Source organism: Talpa occidentalis, unplaced genomic scaffold (genome assembly GCF_014898055.3).
Source record: "Talpa occidentalis isolate TD23 unplaced genomic scaffold, MPIMG_talOcc4v2.1 talOcc4.1110, whole genome shotgun sequence".
NCBI lineage: Eukaryota > Metazoa > Chordata > Mammalia > Eulipotyphla > Talpidae > Talpa > Talpa occidentalis.
This window is the reverse complement of record NW_023601117.1, coordinates 6,442-22,998: the sequence shown is the minus strand read 5'-3', so window position 1 is coordinate 22,998 and position 16,557 is coordinate 6,442. Positions and strand designations below refer to the sequence as shown.

At 51.4% G+C, this 16,557-nt stretch overlaps 1 protein-coding gene across 1 annotated transcript; it reads right to left on the bottom strand.

The window, feature by feature from the left end:
* Positions 1–10,758: 10,758 nt before the first annotated feature.
* LOC119239754 (tubulin alpha-1C chain) lies at positions 10,759–16,297 on the bottom strand. The gene is made up of 4 exons (XM_037504172.2): positions 16,194–16,297; positions 13,371–13,593; positions 13,093–13,241; positions 10,759–11,848 (listed from the first exon to the last, which is right to left on the bottom strand). The coding sequence occupies exons 1-4, from the start codon at positions 16,194–16,196 to the stop codon at positions 10,874–10,876; spliced, it is 1,350 nt and encodes a 449-aa protein (XP_037360069.1). The 5' UTR covers positions 16,197–16,297; the 3' UTR covers positions 10,759–10,873.
* Between the last annotated feature and the right edge of the window lie 260 nt (positions 16,298–16,557).

Here is a 16,557-nt window from a genome sequence, read left to right as displayed (position 1 = left end):
TCTCCCAGCATCTGGTGGCTCCAGGTGTTCCTTGGCTGTGGCTGCATAACGCATTGTTCACCCACCTTCTCATGCCTCCTGTGTCTAGGTCTTTCTTCCCATAAAAACACTTGTGATCAGATTTGCATAATCCAGGGTGATCTCCAGATCTTTCATTTAATTGCATCTTAACCTTTTTCCAAATAAGATAACAGTTATAGGTTCTGGAGTGTGAACAAACTTTTCTTAGGGGCCAGCTGTGATGGTGGGGGGTTGTTTTAGACAAGGAGACTTAGAGCTAATTGCAAGGTAAAACCTAGATTGCTTCCTGGATTTGAAGGGGGAAAAGCTGCTGGAGAAAACTATGTATTATATGTTATGGAATGACCATCCCCGCTCTTCAGTGTGAGGGTGGAGATGTGGTTGCACAAGGAAAAGCGCTTGTTCTTAGGAGGGGCCTGTAGGAACATTAGGAGTGGAGTGTCATGATGTCCACAACCTTCTATGTAGGGGGTCAGTCCCACTGTCTTTGCGGTTATTGTGGTTCAAGGCCGTGGCTGTAGCTACCCACTGAGTGAGACTGAGAACGAGCAGTTGCAATGGTAGTCACGGTGCTTGTCAGAATAGAATCAGACTTTCTCCTCCTGATCTACTCTTGCCGCTGTGGCCTCTTAATAAGAGCTTGCACCTGATGCGAGTCTCCTCCTTCTGGGACAGAGGATGTGCTCAGGCCTGCCTCTGGCGTCTCATAGTTAAAGATACCCTGGAGCTGGAAAGTCTCTCTCCCTTAGTCTGTGGTCTCTCTGTGGAGGTACCCTGACCCACAAACATGGGTGCATGGCGTCTTCTGAACCCACCTCATTCCCTGGTAGCTCCCTCACAGGCTCATTGCCAGAGCTCACTATGGCTTGGTGGTTCATTGGTCAGCAGGCCCCACCTGGTGGGGAGGCAGAGCACCCATGTGGTGGGTCAGAGGAGGTCATGGCAGGGGGTTCTCCCTGGAGCAGCTGCTAATGAGCCCTGTATCTCGAGAAAGTTTCCCCCCTTGGCCCAAAGGTGTGATCAGTAAGTACAATTCTGTGCAGTTTTTCCTACGGTCTGGAGGGACTGGAGTCTGGATGACTAAACTCCAGAGGCCATGATGGATCACAAAGGCACCTTAGAGAAGACAGCCTGGCTGCTGCAGCTGAAGAGGTTCGGGGAGCTATAGAGTCCTAAGTGGGTGGAACCGATTTATAGAGAGCACGAGAGGCAGGCAGAGGGGTTTGCACTTGAGATGTCCTGTTGCAAGGAAGGAGCACCTAGCCACAAGCCAAGAAACCTGGTCCCAGCCAAGAAACCGGGTGTCGCCAGGCCTGCTTTCCTCTCTGGTAGATGAAAGGACTGGATGAAATGATCTCTCTTGTTCTTTCCGGGCAGGTAGATTGTTGAGTAGGCAACTCAGGTCATAAAAAAAGAGTTTACTGGGCCTCCCCGGTGGCGCAGCGGTTGAGCGCTGGCTTGCGAAGCTGCCCGCAGCCTCTGCAGCACCGGCTGCTCCCCGGCCACCAGAGGAGGGTCCCACATGGCGCACAGACCTCTCCTGCCACCCGCTGCTCCCCTCAGCAGTGTACTTCGGTCCTTCTGCCTGCTCTGCTCCCCGCTCTGGCTCTGGTGAATTCTCTCACCCTCCTGCGCTTCTGACTGTGCCCAGTGCTTGTATAAATAAATAAATAAATTAAAAAAAAAAATAAAGAGTTTACTAAAAAGTGGTGTCTCACGGCACTGCGCTGCCTGAACTAGAAGCTCTTCCTGCACAGGGCTAATCCCAAGAGCCTCCTGGTGGGAATGGGCAGCAGTGACGGAGAGGAGGCGGGGTGAGGTGCCAGAGCTGCAACAGGCAGGTGAGCGTCTCCCCAGGGGAAGGCACTGTTTTCAGAATCAACTACAGACCTTTGAACTTGTCTGCCTAGTTGCCACCCAGCCTCTCTGCAGGGGCTGGCGTGAGCTGGATGGCAGAGTGTCATGACTGCCATGGAGTCCAAGGAAGTCAGCGACTTGCTCCCCAACTCCTCAGCTTACTGGGATTGCCCGAGAGCAGAGGTCGATTTGTCCTGGCTTACTGGGCAAACTCCTCCCTCCCTCCACACAACTTCCATGAGCTCCTCAGCCCAGAACCCTGGAAGGATAGAGCAGGTGGGACCATCCAGGCACCCCAACCCCATGTGTTCCTGACGAGGATGCCATGGTGGGCACGGTGCTTACAGATCCTTGGGTTGTGAAGAGACACAGCCCTGGCATCAGCTCCTGGAGCTCAGGTTCAAGGACAGGGGCTCGAGCGTGGCTTACACATGAGCAGAGGCAGGACAAGGACTCCTGCCCATCAGGCCAGCCATCAGGAGGTTTTTCCCTGCAGTCGTGACACTCTGCCATCCATCTCACCTCACCCCCTGCAGAGAGGGTTGGTGGCAACTAAGCAGACAAGTTCAAAGGGTCAGATGCCCTACAAACAGCCTGCCTGCCCTCTGCTGCAGGCCTGGAAGGTGCTCATGTGACAGCTGGTCCTGGTCAGTCCCAAGCTTGCAGAGCTGACCGCCCTGTGCACGCCCACCAGCGAGGGCCACTTGTCAGCCTCTGAAGATCTCTCACTCCCAGCACACAGATGCCCACCTGGCTGGGGGAGGGAGGGATGCAGGGCATGGAGAAAAGGAAGACGTGAGTGGGAGAGGGCGGGAGGGAGGCTGGGAGTGGAGGGAGAAGAACAGGTGGGTAGAGAAGGAGCAGGGAGGACGAGCAGAGGAAGGCCTCTCAGAGTTTTTTCTAACCAAGACCCGAGGGTTCCATGAGGGAACTGATGAACTGTTTTTCCAGGAATAGAGGACTTTTGCTTTCCACAATGGACAAATACCTGGAGAGACTGGTTTTTCTTTCACGCTGGAACCTGGAAAAATGTTCATCTGAGACTGCATCCCAACCTCCATATATTCGATCTTCATCACCATGGAAATGGTGGCAACAAGTGAAAGGGGGGAATTGTTAGGGGGAAAAGGATGTCCCAAAGCTAATTCCATACAGGCTTTGTGGACTCCACCCCCACCCCAGGCCAAAGCAAAGACACTGGGAACTCCAAATCCCATCCCACCCAAGGGAAGGTGGCTGGGACCTGAGGGTGGGGTGAAGCAGCCAGGTGGATACAAAAGGCAGACACGTGGGCTTTGGGGATCCCCCATTTTTGGCTCTCCGCCAGCTCTCGCAGCGTCCTGCCAGCTCTGAGAGTGCCTTTGGGTTTCCAGGTCGTCGGATCGGGTAGGACGCATTAAAGACTTTATTTCCCTATTTTCTCCCTGAGTTGTACATTTTCCTTATTTCCTTTTCCCTTGTAAATAAACCTTTTATTAACCCTTTTGTGTGTGTCTGTAGTGGAGTATTCATAAGTCCCTTGTAAGCGCGCGGGTGAGGACCCACAGCCAGGAACCCATTTAATATCGGGGCTGCTCTATAACACAGTGACCCTGGTTCACACCCTGGAGACCCCCCCCCACTACAAGTGCAGTGCAGCTCAAAGCTCCTTCGGCACTGGATTTGAGGGTGTCCCCAGGCCAGGCTCCTCCTGGCTGTGCCTCCTGGGAGAGGTGGTTCTTGGGGGTGGGCCTCCCCACACGTGGTGCCTATGCATCAGATGATGGCATCAGTCTTCCATGCGGAAGGAAAAAGGTCCATTTCTCCGGCCTTTTAAAGATTTATTTATTTATGCCCACAAGAGCTGGGGTACAGGCCAGAGATGCGGGGAGTGAGAGGATTCACCAGAGACAGAGTGGGGAACAGAACAGGCAGACTGACCGAAATACACCGCTGAGGGGAGCAGCAGGCGAGACAGGAGAGGTCTGCAGCGCCATGTGGGTAGCTCCCTGGCCATCTGGGGGATTGAACTCTTGCTGCAGAGGCTGCGGACAGCTTCATAGGTTGTATCTTAACCCCTTGTGCCACCAGGGAGGCCCCTTTATTATTAACCATTTTTTTTTTTTTAAAGATTCATCCATCTATACATACAAGAGCTGGGGTACAGGCCAGAGGGTGAGAGGATTCACCAGAGACAGAGTAGGGAACAGAACAGGCAGGCTGACCGAAACACACTGCTGAGGGGAGCGGCGGGCGAGACAGGAGAGATCCGCTTCGCCATGTGGGTTTCTCCCTGGCCAGCCAGGGATTGAACTCGTGCTGCAGAGGCTGCGAATTGCTTCATAGTGCGGTGCCCAACTCCTTGCGCCACCAGGGAGGCCCTATTATTAACCATTTTATTAAAAGTTTCTGTGACCTCTGGTGTAAGGCCTTTATATTAGGATGCTTTTGGCAGGAAGAAATGGAAGCCCCATCTCAAAATGTCCGAAACACTGAGGAGATTTACAACCTCCCTTGATGAAAAACCCAGAGGCAGAGAAGTTTCAGGGCTGGTTAATTCAGGGGCTCCACATGCTCTCATGGGCCCAGGGTCTTTTTATCCTTCTCTGTCACAGGTGGAGTATTAGTTTTTGTTCTCATGTTGGTCCCCCTGAGGTCTTGAGATGCCTGTAGCAACTTCAAGTGTCTTGTGCTCACACAGTAATGTCCAAAGGTGGCAAAAGAGACATCTTTCCCTTGCATTCCTTTTGAAAGGGAGGAAAATTTTCCAATAGCATCTTCTACCTAGCCCTCCCCACACCCCCAGCAGACATTACCTCATCTCTCATTTCCATAATGGTGTCACATCCTGATTCCTTAACCAGTCTCTGGCAAGAGAACTGGAATCATCTTAATGAGCTTACCCCGGTGGCACAGCAGGTTGAGCGCAGCACTGTGAAGCTGTGTCTGCAGACTCTGCAGCGCGGGTTCGATTCCTGGCAGGCTAGGGAGATTCCCACATGGTGCGGCAGACCTCTCCTGTCTCACCCTGCTGCTCCCCTCGGCAGTTTTTTTGGTGCATCTGCCTGTTCTGCTCCCCACGCTGTCTCTGGTGAATCCTCTCACCGTCCCACGACTCTGGCCTGTACCCCAGTTCTTGTATAAAATAAATAAATCTTTAATGAGCTTAAACTGAGATTCACACTAGGTGTGGAGGGGTACAGCTTCCCCTGCTGCGTATAGGAGCAGCAGCTGGGCAGGACTGGGGTGTGTCGGCAGATCAGGGAAGAGCTGGGAATACTTTGGGGTAGCTTGGCAATAGTGGCCACCACCTGTGCAAGCTCTTCTGACAAGTGGCATCGCCTGCCTTGAATTAGGGTCGTGCCTATGTGATCTGTCTCTACAATCCAAGGGAGACAAAAGACTTAAAATATTCTCCCCATGGCACACAGGAACAGGGACTTGCTCCAAGCAACTCTCCAGAAATAGTGAATGAATGAGTGGAACCTAGATACAGAAATAACTGCTATGATAGCGTATTAGTATAATTGGACATGATTACCTTTGTTCTGGGCATGTCAGTATTAGGCATCTCCTGTGAGCCAAATAAGATATTTAATAAGAGCAGGTGTGGGTGGGAGGTGAAGGATGACAGCAGAGAGATTGAATTTATACACATGCCCCTAATGAATTAAACTAAGCTGTGATTGTAGATAAAACTCCTATATAATTAGAAAAGCTTTATATTATGTTCTCATTTTTAAGAGAGAGAGAGAAAGAAATCTTTGGGTGGCGAGGCAAGTGTGTAAAAACGTTTTTGTATGATGATTAAAGGAGACATGTCTCTAGCTTGTAAGGTTCATTGATTCTGAGTATTTTTCTCCTGATGCAGACGGAGACAGCCTTAGAGGAGAAGGAACCATTTTCCTAGAATCAGCTCAGAACAAACAAACTCAGGGATACCAGGCTCTGGAGTGAACAGGGTGGTGACAGACTGATGAGATGTCTGCAAAGGGGACGTCCTCCATGATCCTGACGGCGGGGGCCGTCCCCGCCCTGACACATGGGGCTTCTTTTCCCTTCAGTTTCTGTGGCCTCGTGTCTCCCAGATGACCGCCTTGGCACTGGGCTCCAGGAGCCATCTGCCCGGGTCATCTCTGCCAGCTTCACCTGGTGACCTTGACTGACAGGAGCGGACCACCTTGGCCCCGGGGCTGAGGGAAGGGATGTGATTGCTCCAGGCGGGAGCTGTCCTGTCTGCAGGTGTCTTGTCAGCAGGAGTCCGGGCAGGAAGCAGCTACCCTGCAAGGGCACCATTTCTCTATGATCTGAGAAATGACTCAGAGTTCAGAGGGAGGCCTCAACAAAAAAGCCCCCTAACCGGGGAAGCGAGGGCCTGGAGAGTGGGGTCAGTATACAGCCACGCGGGGCCGGGAGTGGGCTTTGGAGTCCGAGTTCCGGGGTCAGACTTCAGTTGGACCTCTCGCTCCGAGGCCTTCGACTTGATATATAACCTCACCTATTTCCTCCGTTTTGGATATTGTGGACATTGGTATAATAATATCACTTCACAGGGTGTTGTGAGATCATGGAACACCCCCATCCTGACAGAACACCCCCACCCCGCTTCCTCCCACAGTCCCTTCAAGAGAACCACGTACCTTCAGAAGTCACAGGCCTCTCCAAGCTGGGACCCTCCTGGTCACCTGAAGTGGGCTGTTGGGCCGCTTCTCACTGGAGGAGAGGCACCAGCCAGCTGCTTGCCAAATGTTTAGGATGACAGGTAGACGGGCCGGCCCAGCAGCCCCTCGCAGTCACTGTCTCCTCACTGCAGCTCAAAGCTCTTCTGCTGGGCCCTCTCAGTGGCTGGCGGCTGGCCTCCGAGTGGTGGAAGTAGAGTGTTCCCCTGGCCGGGTCAGGTGAGGGCAGCCTAAGTCCTTTGCACAGCCAGAATCTGGGGCCGCCGCCAGTCTCCCAACCCTAACCCTCTCAGACTTTCTCCATTTATCCCCATCAAGCTCAGAGGCAATGGCTGCATTTCTGAGTCCAGATTTTCCATTTGTGCTCAAGGACAGATCAGATGATTGCCAGTCACAAAGCGGTGACCTAGACCTTGGGGTGTATTTGTTCTTGCTGCAGGCTACCTTCTATTCACTCTCCCATCGGCCCTGGAGGGGGAGAAATCATCATTACAAGGACAGATCTCTCCCCAGCCACTGGCACTTTGCTCTTCCAATTCCCCAGGCTCTGTTCTACTGGAATATTTTTTCTCACCTAAACTCTTTTCTCACCTTCTTTCACCCCCCACACATTGCCAGTAGTTTAAAGGTTTCCAATCTTTTCCATATTGGCACACGGAGAAAACAATTCACCTGAAAGGCTTAGTGAGGCCATTGGAGGGGCCACCTCCTGGCCAGGAGTGATTGATCCAGGGGCTGCAGGCTCTCTAGGCCCCCGGGGCTGTACTGAGGGCTGAGGATTATACCTGGGAACCCTGGGGTCCCGTTCTTGCCATTCTGCTTGGGAAATACTGACACAGAGAATGGATCTCTCAGGGAGTGTGTCACCACACAGGACTTATCGACCCCACATCACTCATGTGTGAGTGTCCATTCCTCTTTCTCAATGCTCACACATGGCAACCAGCAGGTCTCCTTGTTGGGTAGGTCCCCAAGTGCCCCTCTGGCCGCTGGGTTATCAGCATCTTCAAGGTTCATTTTCACCCCAGGCCTCACAAGTTCAGGCTTGTAGGAGGAATCTGACCAATCTGATAAGTGGCAATAGCAGGCCTTGTACTCAGGGACAGGGCTGGGCAGGGCTGGGCCTTGCCCTGAAGGGCATGACTGTTGACCTCAGAGAAAAAGCAACCAGTTATTTCACCAACAAAATGGGTTTATTCAGAAATGAAAAGTGTAGTCTTCTGACAAGGCACTCATGCGGTAAAGCCAGAACTCTTCCCCAATAGCCTCTGGAGAAGCCGTTATTAGGGGGGGGAAAAAGGCATCTCCTTCCACTGGGGCAGGGAAGTTAATGCGGCTTCCAGAGATAAAACACTTTGGATCCTGTAGTTTGCTGATTGCACATGCATGGGCCTCCCTTCTGGCCTCAGAACCTCACTTAAAATAGGGTTTCTGCATATTAATTTTCACAAGACCATGGTTGTGTTATAGGACAGGGAGAGGGGCAGCCCAAACCCCGCAAACCTGCCTATACTAAATGGGTTCTGCCATCCGCCGCATCAACACAAAACACATGAGACTAATGGGAAGGATCTTTAATAAAACTAGGAAACAATACAGGTGAGGCAAAGAGTCTAGTTTCTAAATGAAGCACCCAAAGTTACCCGTCCCCTCGTGGGTAAAAGTCCATCCATATGGGATCGGCCCAGAACAAGGCCCCAAAGCCTGCTACTGCCCCTCTCCCTGTCCTATAACACTACAAGTCTAAAGCATCTTCCAGTGGGGACCCACAGAAAAGGGTCACAAACAACCGGACAAGCCCGGAAGGAAAAGAGCAAAATCAACATCAAGATAAAAGCTGCCATTGTCACCTCCCCACAGGTCTCACCCACATCTGTGTCACCCAGTCCACGACCAAAAGACAAGCGCAGTTTCTTCACGTGTCTCTAGGCTCCATGCGCCTCCTCCAGGTCTCCTGGCTCCATCCTGCTTCCTTCCTTAGTCTCTTCTTCAGCTTCTCCCCTTCCTGCTCAGCTCCACCCTCCCTTGGGTGGGGCAGGGAACCTCCCCCTTTCCTGGGGACCACCCTGTTGCAGTTGCACTCCAGGAACGCTGTGAGGCCTTCCCAAGCATCTCGGAGTGGAAGCAGTGCTTGCAGATAGAACTGGTGTCCCCTGAAAGTAAAGGAGCAGAAGGGAGCAATGGGTCAGGGGTGCAACAGCAGTGGGAAAGATGGCAACTGAGCACCATCAGAATAGTCAGGGGCTCTGTACCCACCCCCAGTCCAGCTGCTAACTTGGCATTCCCCCTCAGGTGAGCACCCAAATTGCTTCCTTCCTTCTGAATGAGGCCTGGCCTTTGGTCGCCGTTCTTTATTCACTGTTCCATTTAACCGTGGAGAGCACAACTGTCACCTGCCTACCAGTCACCAAGACCTCCAGTCACCCACATTCATGCCATGCTTCCCCCGCCTTCATCGTCCATAGTTCTTCCCTGCCAACAAGTGCTGGGACCAGGATTAGGGAATTCTCTCTCAATTTTCCTATACATTCTTTTTATTTGTTTTTAAAGATTTATTTTATTTATTTATACAAGCACTGGGTATAATCACAAGCACGGGAGGGTGAGAGGATTCACCAGAGCCAGAGCGGGGAACAGAGCAGGCAGAAGGACCGAAATACACTGCGGAGGGGAGCAGCAGGCGGCAGGAGAGGTCTGCGCGCCATGTGGGACCCTCACCCAGTGGCCGGGGATTAAACCGGCGCTGCAGAGGCTGCGGGCAGCTTTGCAGCCCAGCGCTCAAATGCTGCGCCACCAGGGGAGGCCCTCCTATACATTCTTTTTCCTTATTCCCTATTTCAATTATTTCCACAGCATACATTATTGCCATTACCATAACTTGCAACTATTCTCAGCTAGTTTCACTTTCTCCAATAACTTTTAAAAAAATATTTTATTTTGGCATAGAACTGAGGTGTAGGCCAGAGATGCAGGGGGTGAAAGGATCCACCAAGACAGAGTGGGGAGCAGAAACAGTCGAATCTACTGAAATACACTGCTGAGGAAAGGAGCAGGCTGAGACAGAAGAAGTCTGCTGCTCCATGTGGATTAACTCCCTGGCCAGGGATCGAACTTAGGCCGTATAGTGATAGCCCTGAGACTTAACCCCTAGGCCACTAGGTATGCCCCTCCAATAACTTCTTAAAGTACAATTTGCCATAGTTTTTAGAAAGTATGGAAAAAATCAGCACAACTCCAAGCCATTCCCATGTGACTAATTTTTTATTAAATACCAACAGCAACAGTTGGCAGTTGGGGGTTGACTCGGGACTTCAGCTCCAGGTAACCAGCTACGTCACCTAACCCCCAGAAGACCAAGGGGAACTTGTTCAAAATGGCAGTAACTGACGCCCCCACCTGGAGACTCCAATCTGCATCTTATTATCTACAGTTGATTCACATCCATATTTTATTTTATTTTTATTTTTTAAAGATTTATTTATTTATACAAGAACCAGGTGGGAGGGTGAGAGGATTCACCAGAGACAGAGCGGGGAACAGAACAGGCAGATGAAATACACTGCTGAGGGGAGCAGCGGGCGAGACAGGAGAGAGGTCTGCTGCGCCACGTGGGACCCTCTTTAGCCGGCGGGGAGCGAACAGGCACTGCAGAGGCTGCGGACAGCTTCACAGCACTGCGCTCAACGACCTGCTCCACCAGGGGAGGCCCCACATCCATATTTTAATCAGCATCATGCAAGCTTGGGAAGCACTGGATCTGGGTGTGCTACCTCACACATGGACGATTGACTGGTCAAGTTAGGTCTAATTAAAAGCCAAGCCACTGTGCACTAGTACCCAGTTCAAGCTGTCACTTGAAATGTTGAATGATCAGGTGATCCCTACCAGCCTGTCCATCTCCAACTGGGCTTCAGGTAGGGAAAGTACTTATTGCAATATGAAAGAATCCAGGGGCCTCCCTGGTGGCACAGGGGTTAAAGACAGCACTATCAAGCTATCGCCAACCACCGCAGTACAAGTTCAATCCCCGGCCAGGGAGCTACCTACATGGTGCAGCAGACTTCTCCTGTCTCGCCTGCTGCTGTCCTCAGCAGTGTATTTCAGTAGATCCGCCTGTTCTGCTCCCCACTGTCTCTGGTGAATCCTCTCACCCTCCTGCACCTCTCGCCTATACCCCAGTTCTTGTTTGCATAAATAAATGTTAAAAAAAAAGAGAATCCAGCCTGAGGTTCAAAATAAAAACATCACTTTTATTGCGCAGTGAGGGCCACAATGGACACATGCACAGAACAGAGAAACAACACCAGACAATGGAGTGTAAAGTTGTAGCAGACAGGTTAATACTCTTCACCCTCATCCTCTCCATCAGCACTATCCGCTCCAACCTCCTCATAATCCTTCTCAAGGGCAGCCATGTCCTCACGGGCCTCAGAAAACTCTCCTTCCTCCATGCCCTCACCCACGTACCAGTGAACAAAGGCACGCTTGGCATACATCAGGTCAAACTTGTGATCCAGGCGGGCCCAGGCCTCGGCAATGGCTGTGGTGTTGCTGAGCATGCATACAGCCCGCTGCACTTTGGCCAGGTCTCCGCCAGGGACCACAGTGGGAGGCTGGTAATTGATGCCAACCTTGAAACCAGTAGGGCACCAGTCCACAAACTGGATGCTGCGCTTGGTCTTGATGGTGGCAATGGCAGCATTGACGTCTTTGGGAACCACATCGCCACGGTACAACAGGCAGCAAGCCATGTATTTACCATGGCGAGGGTCACATTTCACCATCTGGTTGGCTGGCTCAAAGCATGCATTGGTGATCTCTGCCACAGAAAGCTGTTCGTGGTAGGCTTTCTCAGCAGAGATGACAGGGGCATATGTGGCCAGAGGGAAGTGGATGCGGGGGTAGGGCACCAGGTTGGTCTGGAATTCTGTCAGATCAACATTCAGGGCTCCATCAAATCTGAGGGAAGCCGTGATGGAGGACACAATCTGGCTAATAAGGCGGTTAAGGTTAGTATAGGTTGGGCGCTCAATATCGAGGTTTCTACAACAGATGTCATAGATGGCCTCGTTGTCGACCATGAAGGCACAATCAGAGTGCTCCAGGGTGGTGTGGGTGGTGAGGATGGAGTTGTAGGGCTCAACTACAGCCGTGGAAACCTGGGGGGCTGGGTAAATGGAGAACTCCAGCTTGGACTTCTTGCCATAATCGACAGAGAGACGTTCCATCAGCAGGGAGGTGAACCCAGAACCAGTGCCCCCACCGAAGCTGTGGAAAACCAAGAAGCCCTGTAGACCTGTGCACTGGTCAGCCTGCAAAAGAGAAGTTGAATTTTAACCTTGGTGGAAGCTGCAATAACTTCTTTGAATCCATAATTACATTGATCAAGATTTAAAATGTCTTCTGAATATTATTTGCTAAGAAAGCAGTCCTAAGGAGCTTTCAAGTGCTAAGTGATTCAGAGAAACTTTCATAATCAGCTATTGGGGGTAATGGGGGAGGTAGAGGAATCATGAGGTCTGGAGTGGATACAGGGTCCAGGTTTTGGGTCTGGGAGGGCAACATCCGGTGCCCTTGCTGTGACATCAGAAATAAGGGCAACTTTTCATCAGCTGGAAAGCCACCAAGAGCAAGCCTGTATGATGGATTTCTTAAATATTTGGCAGCTGCTTTTTGAGCTGGAATATAAAAGAATAGCCAATACCCTGGACAAATATGCTGGGAGCAGGCTGGGTCTGGACCTGGCTCAACCAGTTCCTTGCTGTGCAATTTTGACCAAATTCATTTCTCAATCTCAGTTCTCATTTATTAAATGAGAAAAGACCTTGTGCCATTGGGACTTCCCACCACTTAACGGGGCTACTCCAGCTAGCAAATTACTACTCCATAAAAGGACAATCTTCCCCTTTCAAGCAGCATTGGGCAGACAACCCTCACTTCCCAAAGGTGCTCGGATCTGTGGACATGTTCTACCTACCCCTCAATTCACTTCTCTTGTGGGTCCACATAATGAATGTGATCAGCTGGTAGTCCCTAGCCTACTGATCACATCCATGCAGCTTCGTGTGGCCACAAGGACAAATGCAATTGTTTTGGCAGTTAGTGAACTTCACTCTAGAACCCTCCATGGCTTTTACAAGCTTCATTTGTCCCTAAAGCTAGGTGCTGATTTCCAACTCTGTGCGTGCAGCTGAAGCTTGATTTGCAAACACAGGAAACTAACTCAGTTTTGCTGGGAAGACTGAAGAAAATCTGGAAAAGTCTGAAACCACAAATGATGCCAAGATCATTCTTTTTAGACTAGACCTGTTGTGGCTGGGTTTCGTATTAATGAGATTTCCCTGACAAGTTACCCTACCCAGGCCTTCCTTCTTGATTTTTGGTTAATTACTTACAAGCTGCCCACATGTAAGTGCCTAATGTGCAAAGAGTTATCTGATTGCCAGGCTCTTAATTAAAATGATCCAATCAGAACATTTATTAACTCTACTGATGTAGTTTGGTCTCTCAAAATTGTGAGAACTCTCACCTCACTTTAAGCACGTTGTTTACTTACCAGCTTGCGGATTCGGTCCAAGACCAGGTCAATGATCTCCTTGCCAATGGTGTAGTGCCCTCGGGCATAGTTATTGGCAGCATCTTCCTTGCCTGTGATGAGCTGCTCGGGGTGGAAGAGCTGGCGGTATGTGCCAGTGCGAATTTCATCTGGGAAAGGAAACAAGCGACCCCCATCACTAACAACCTGCACCCAGGCTATCAGGGGATCCCCTAGGACACACCGCCGATCCCACTCACTTGGTTCTCATCCTGCTTGGGTTACTAAGGTCAACTCACCAATGACTGTGGGCTCCAGGTCTACAAACACTGCCCTGGGCACATGTTTGCCAGCGCCGGTCTCGCTAAAGAAGGTGTTGAAGGAGTCATCTCCTCCTCCAATGGTCTTGTCACTGGGCATCTGGCCATCGGGCTGGATGCCATGCTCCAGGCAGTAGAGCTCCCAGCAGGCATTGCCGATCTGGACACCAGCCTGGCCAACATGGATGGAGATGCACTCACGCTGTGGGAGGAGAAAGAGAAAATGTCAGACTATGACATCTCAGATGGAACACGTACGAATGATTCAGACCTAATTGACCAACCTTCACCTTTCTGGAGGCGCCACTCCTGTGCAAAGACTATTTCATAAGCAATAGTCTTTGTTGAAGTCTTAGTCTGAAAAAGTGCTTTGAAAAACCAAAGCTATGTTAATGAACTACTAGGCAGGACCAGAGACCAGACTCTTGCTTTGTTGCCACAGTAGGTATTCACTAGGCCACCATTTCAGAAGACACAAGCTACACTCCCTACATTTCCCTCAGTTCCTGGAAAATCTCCTTGGGGAGTCCTTAAATGCATGTGAAATTCCCCCTTCCAGCTGATTCATTCCCTGATTGGTACAACAGTTGACATCATCTGGTCCCTGGTTAATCCGGTTGACAGCCTCACCCTCTTCCCCTTTAAACCAGCTTAAACCAGCATGCCACGTGACTCATGGAGAAAGTGCAAGAAAAGCAGTTGTCTTTTCAAAACTCCGGTAAGGGGCAGCCTTTTGACTGTGGAACAATTTAATCTTGAAGGAAGAACATTGTCCTTCACTATCAACATTATCCTGGGGAGGGAGGAGACACGTGTTTAAAAGTGTCACCAAGACGTTACTAATCATTTCCTAGTGAAATGTACATTATCTGGCACCAAGAGTTTAATGACACTAGGTAATTTTTCCCCTTCATTTATAAAACAAGGTCATTTATAAGTTACCAAATTCGTTCCTGCTTAGTAAAATAAGGCAGGGGCCATCATCAGTCAGATCAGCCCCTGCAGAGACTGGCAGACTTTCAAAATGCCAATAACAAAAATTTCCCATTACATCTCCCCCCTAATAAGAGGGTTTCAGGTTTTTAGAAGCTGTTAATAGAAAACTAGTTAAAGATAATTCAATACCAGCTTAAGATCTCAAAGGGCCTAGGCTCCATAACCCGAGAAGAGAAACACCCATTAATTCACAACCTTTGACTTATGATCCCCTCCTTCCCACCTACACTCCCCATAAAACAATCATCGTCCTTTGACCACATCAGCAAACTCTGCATCACCTGTGTCTGCTTGCTCAGGTTTCAGGCCGTGAGAGAACACAGAGTTGTTTGTTTCCAGGAACCCATGACTATTCACCATTGCATCACTTTTGCCTTTGGCTGGACTTTGGAAATTTCACAGCCCCCAAAAGCTGGAGAGGACCACAGAGGTGCTCCTTGACAACTTCCGAGCCCAAGGAGATGACAAGATGTTTTCAGTGTTAACTGAGGACTTGTATTTACGTCACTTTCCCTCGTTCTGCATTAGTCTAAGCTGCTTGTTTTAGACTCTGGCTAAACTGCCCTGGGGGGCAGTGAGTAGTGAGCTGTAGCCAGAGTCTAAAACAAGCAGTTTAGACTACTGCAGAATTGTTTCCAATCCCTCTGGAAACTACAGAGAAAATACTCCAGTTGTGTGTAATTCCACGTCTCTCTAACACAAAGAATAAAAAAAAAAAAAAAAAAACGAAGTGACACAGTTGCAATCACTTGTCCAGCTTCACGGAATCAGCATTCACTGTTGCTTGTAAAAAAAAAAAACAAAACACATTTAACCCTTTCGCCGAGGTAGATCTGCTTGCATTGCTGCCCCGACCTTTAGACAGTGACTTTTAGACACTTTTATCAGATCTTGGTCTTGCTTGGTGAGAAACACGGGTAAATTATTACAATTGGACATACTTTTGACTACTGTGGCGGTCTCCAAAGAGAGGGCAACTAGTTAGTTGTTTACTGTATTCTTTCTTTTAAAGATACTATTGGTAACATTTGACACAGTATTTTAAACATGGTTTTAAGTGGATCTTTCTCTAAGAGGGTTGCTTCCCCCGAATTGTTTCCAATCCCTTTGGAAACTACAGAGAAAATACTCAAGTTGTGTGTAATTTCACGTCTCTCTAACACAAAGAATAAAAAAAAAATTAAATAGAATAAAACGAGGAGCACATTGCCGGCACTAGTGTACTCTGGTTGGGGAGGAAAACATCTGTTTACGGACTTGCCGATTGAAAACCTGCCAGGCTGGAAGCGTCAGCTGCAGACACTTCCCTAAATCCACACCAGCAAAGCCCGGCGAGGCGTCCGACGGTCCCTTCAGAGGAGGGGGCGCCTCCGGGCTCCGGGCGGCCGGCGCAGGCCCTGGAGCGCGGCCACAGGTGACTCAGCGGCGCGCCCCGGGCGCAGGGGGTGCCAGGACGCGCGCGCACCGCGGGTGCCGAGGCGCACGAGGTGCCCGGGGGTCCCCAGGGAGCGCCCCGGGAGGGTGACGGCGCCGTGGGTAAAAGGAGGGGCCGGGGCCCATCGGTCCTTGGGGCCCACGGGACGGTTCACTGGCCTCCCCGGAGCGGCAGAGGGGCCTGGGGGTGCCCCCTCCCTGGGGTCAAGGAGGCCTTTCCACGTCCCCCGAGGGGGCGCGCCCCGAGGACGGCCCGCTCGGGAGCTCGGGCTTCCAGGCCCGGCCCCTCGGGCCAGTTCGCGCGGCGGCGTCCGGGGCCGCCCCACGTGCAGCCGGGCGCCCGCCCCTCCCGCCGCGGGGCCCCCCACTCACCATGGCTGGGACGTGTAGTGTCGAGGGGGGCTGAGAGAGGCGAGGGGGCGGCGAGGAGCTCCCGCTGACAGACTGCCAAGGAGTCCGGGGGAGAAGCAGCGAGGCCGCGGGCCGCCCCGAGGGGCCTTATATACCCGGCCCCGGCCACGTGTCTGGGGGCGGCCCCCCCACCACCCGCCCGGCCCCGCCCCGGCCCCCGCCCCGCCCGCCGCGCCGCCTCGCCCGGCCGCCGACGGGGCGGAGCGCGGCGCCCATTGGTGGGTTCAAAAGTTCAAAACTCGACTCTCCGGTGGAGCCAGAGGAACGAGGAAGGGGCGGGACGGCCGGGGCGGGGGCCGGGCGCGCGGGGTGCGCGGGAGCCGCG

What these genes read in the sequence shown, in the direction of transcription:
- LOC119239754 (XM_037504172.2), bottom strand. An exon ending in CCTGGAGCCCACAGTCATTG is followed by an intron (nt 13,242 to 13,370) that starts GTGAGTTGACCT and finishes TTCCTTTCCCAG; the next exon opens with ATGAAATTCGCACTGGCACA. An exon ending in TGGACCGAATCCGCAAGCTG is followed by an intron (nt 11,849 to 13,092) that starts GTAAGTAAACAA and finishes TCTCTTTTGCAG; the next exon opens with GCTGACCAGTGCACAGGTCT.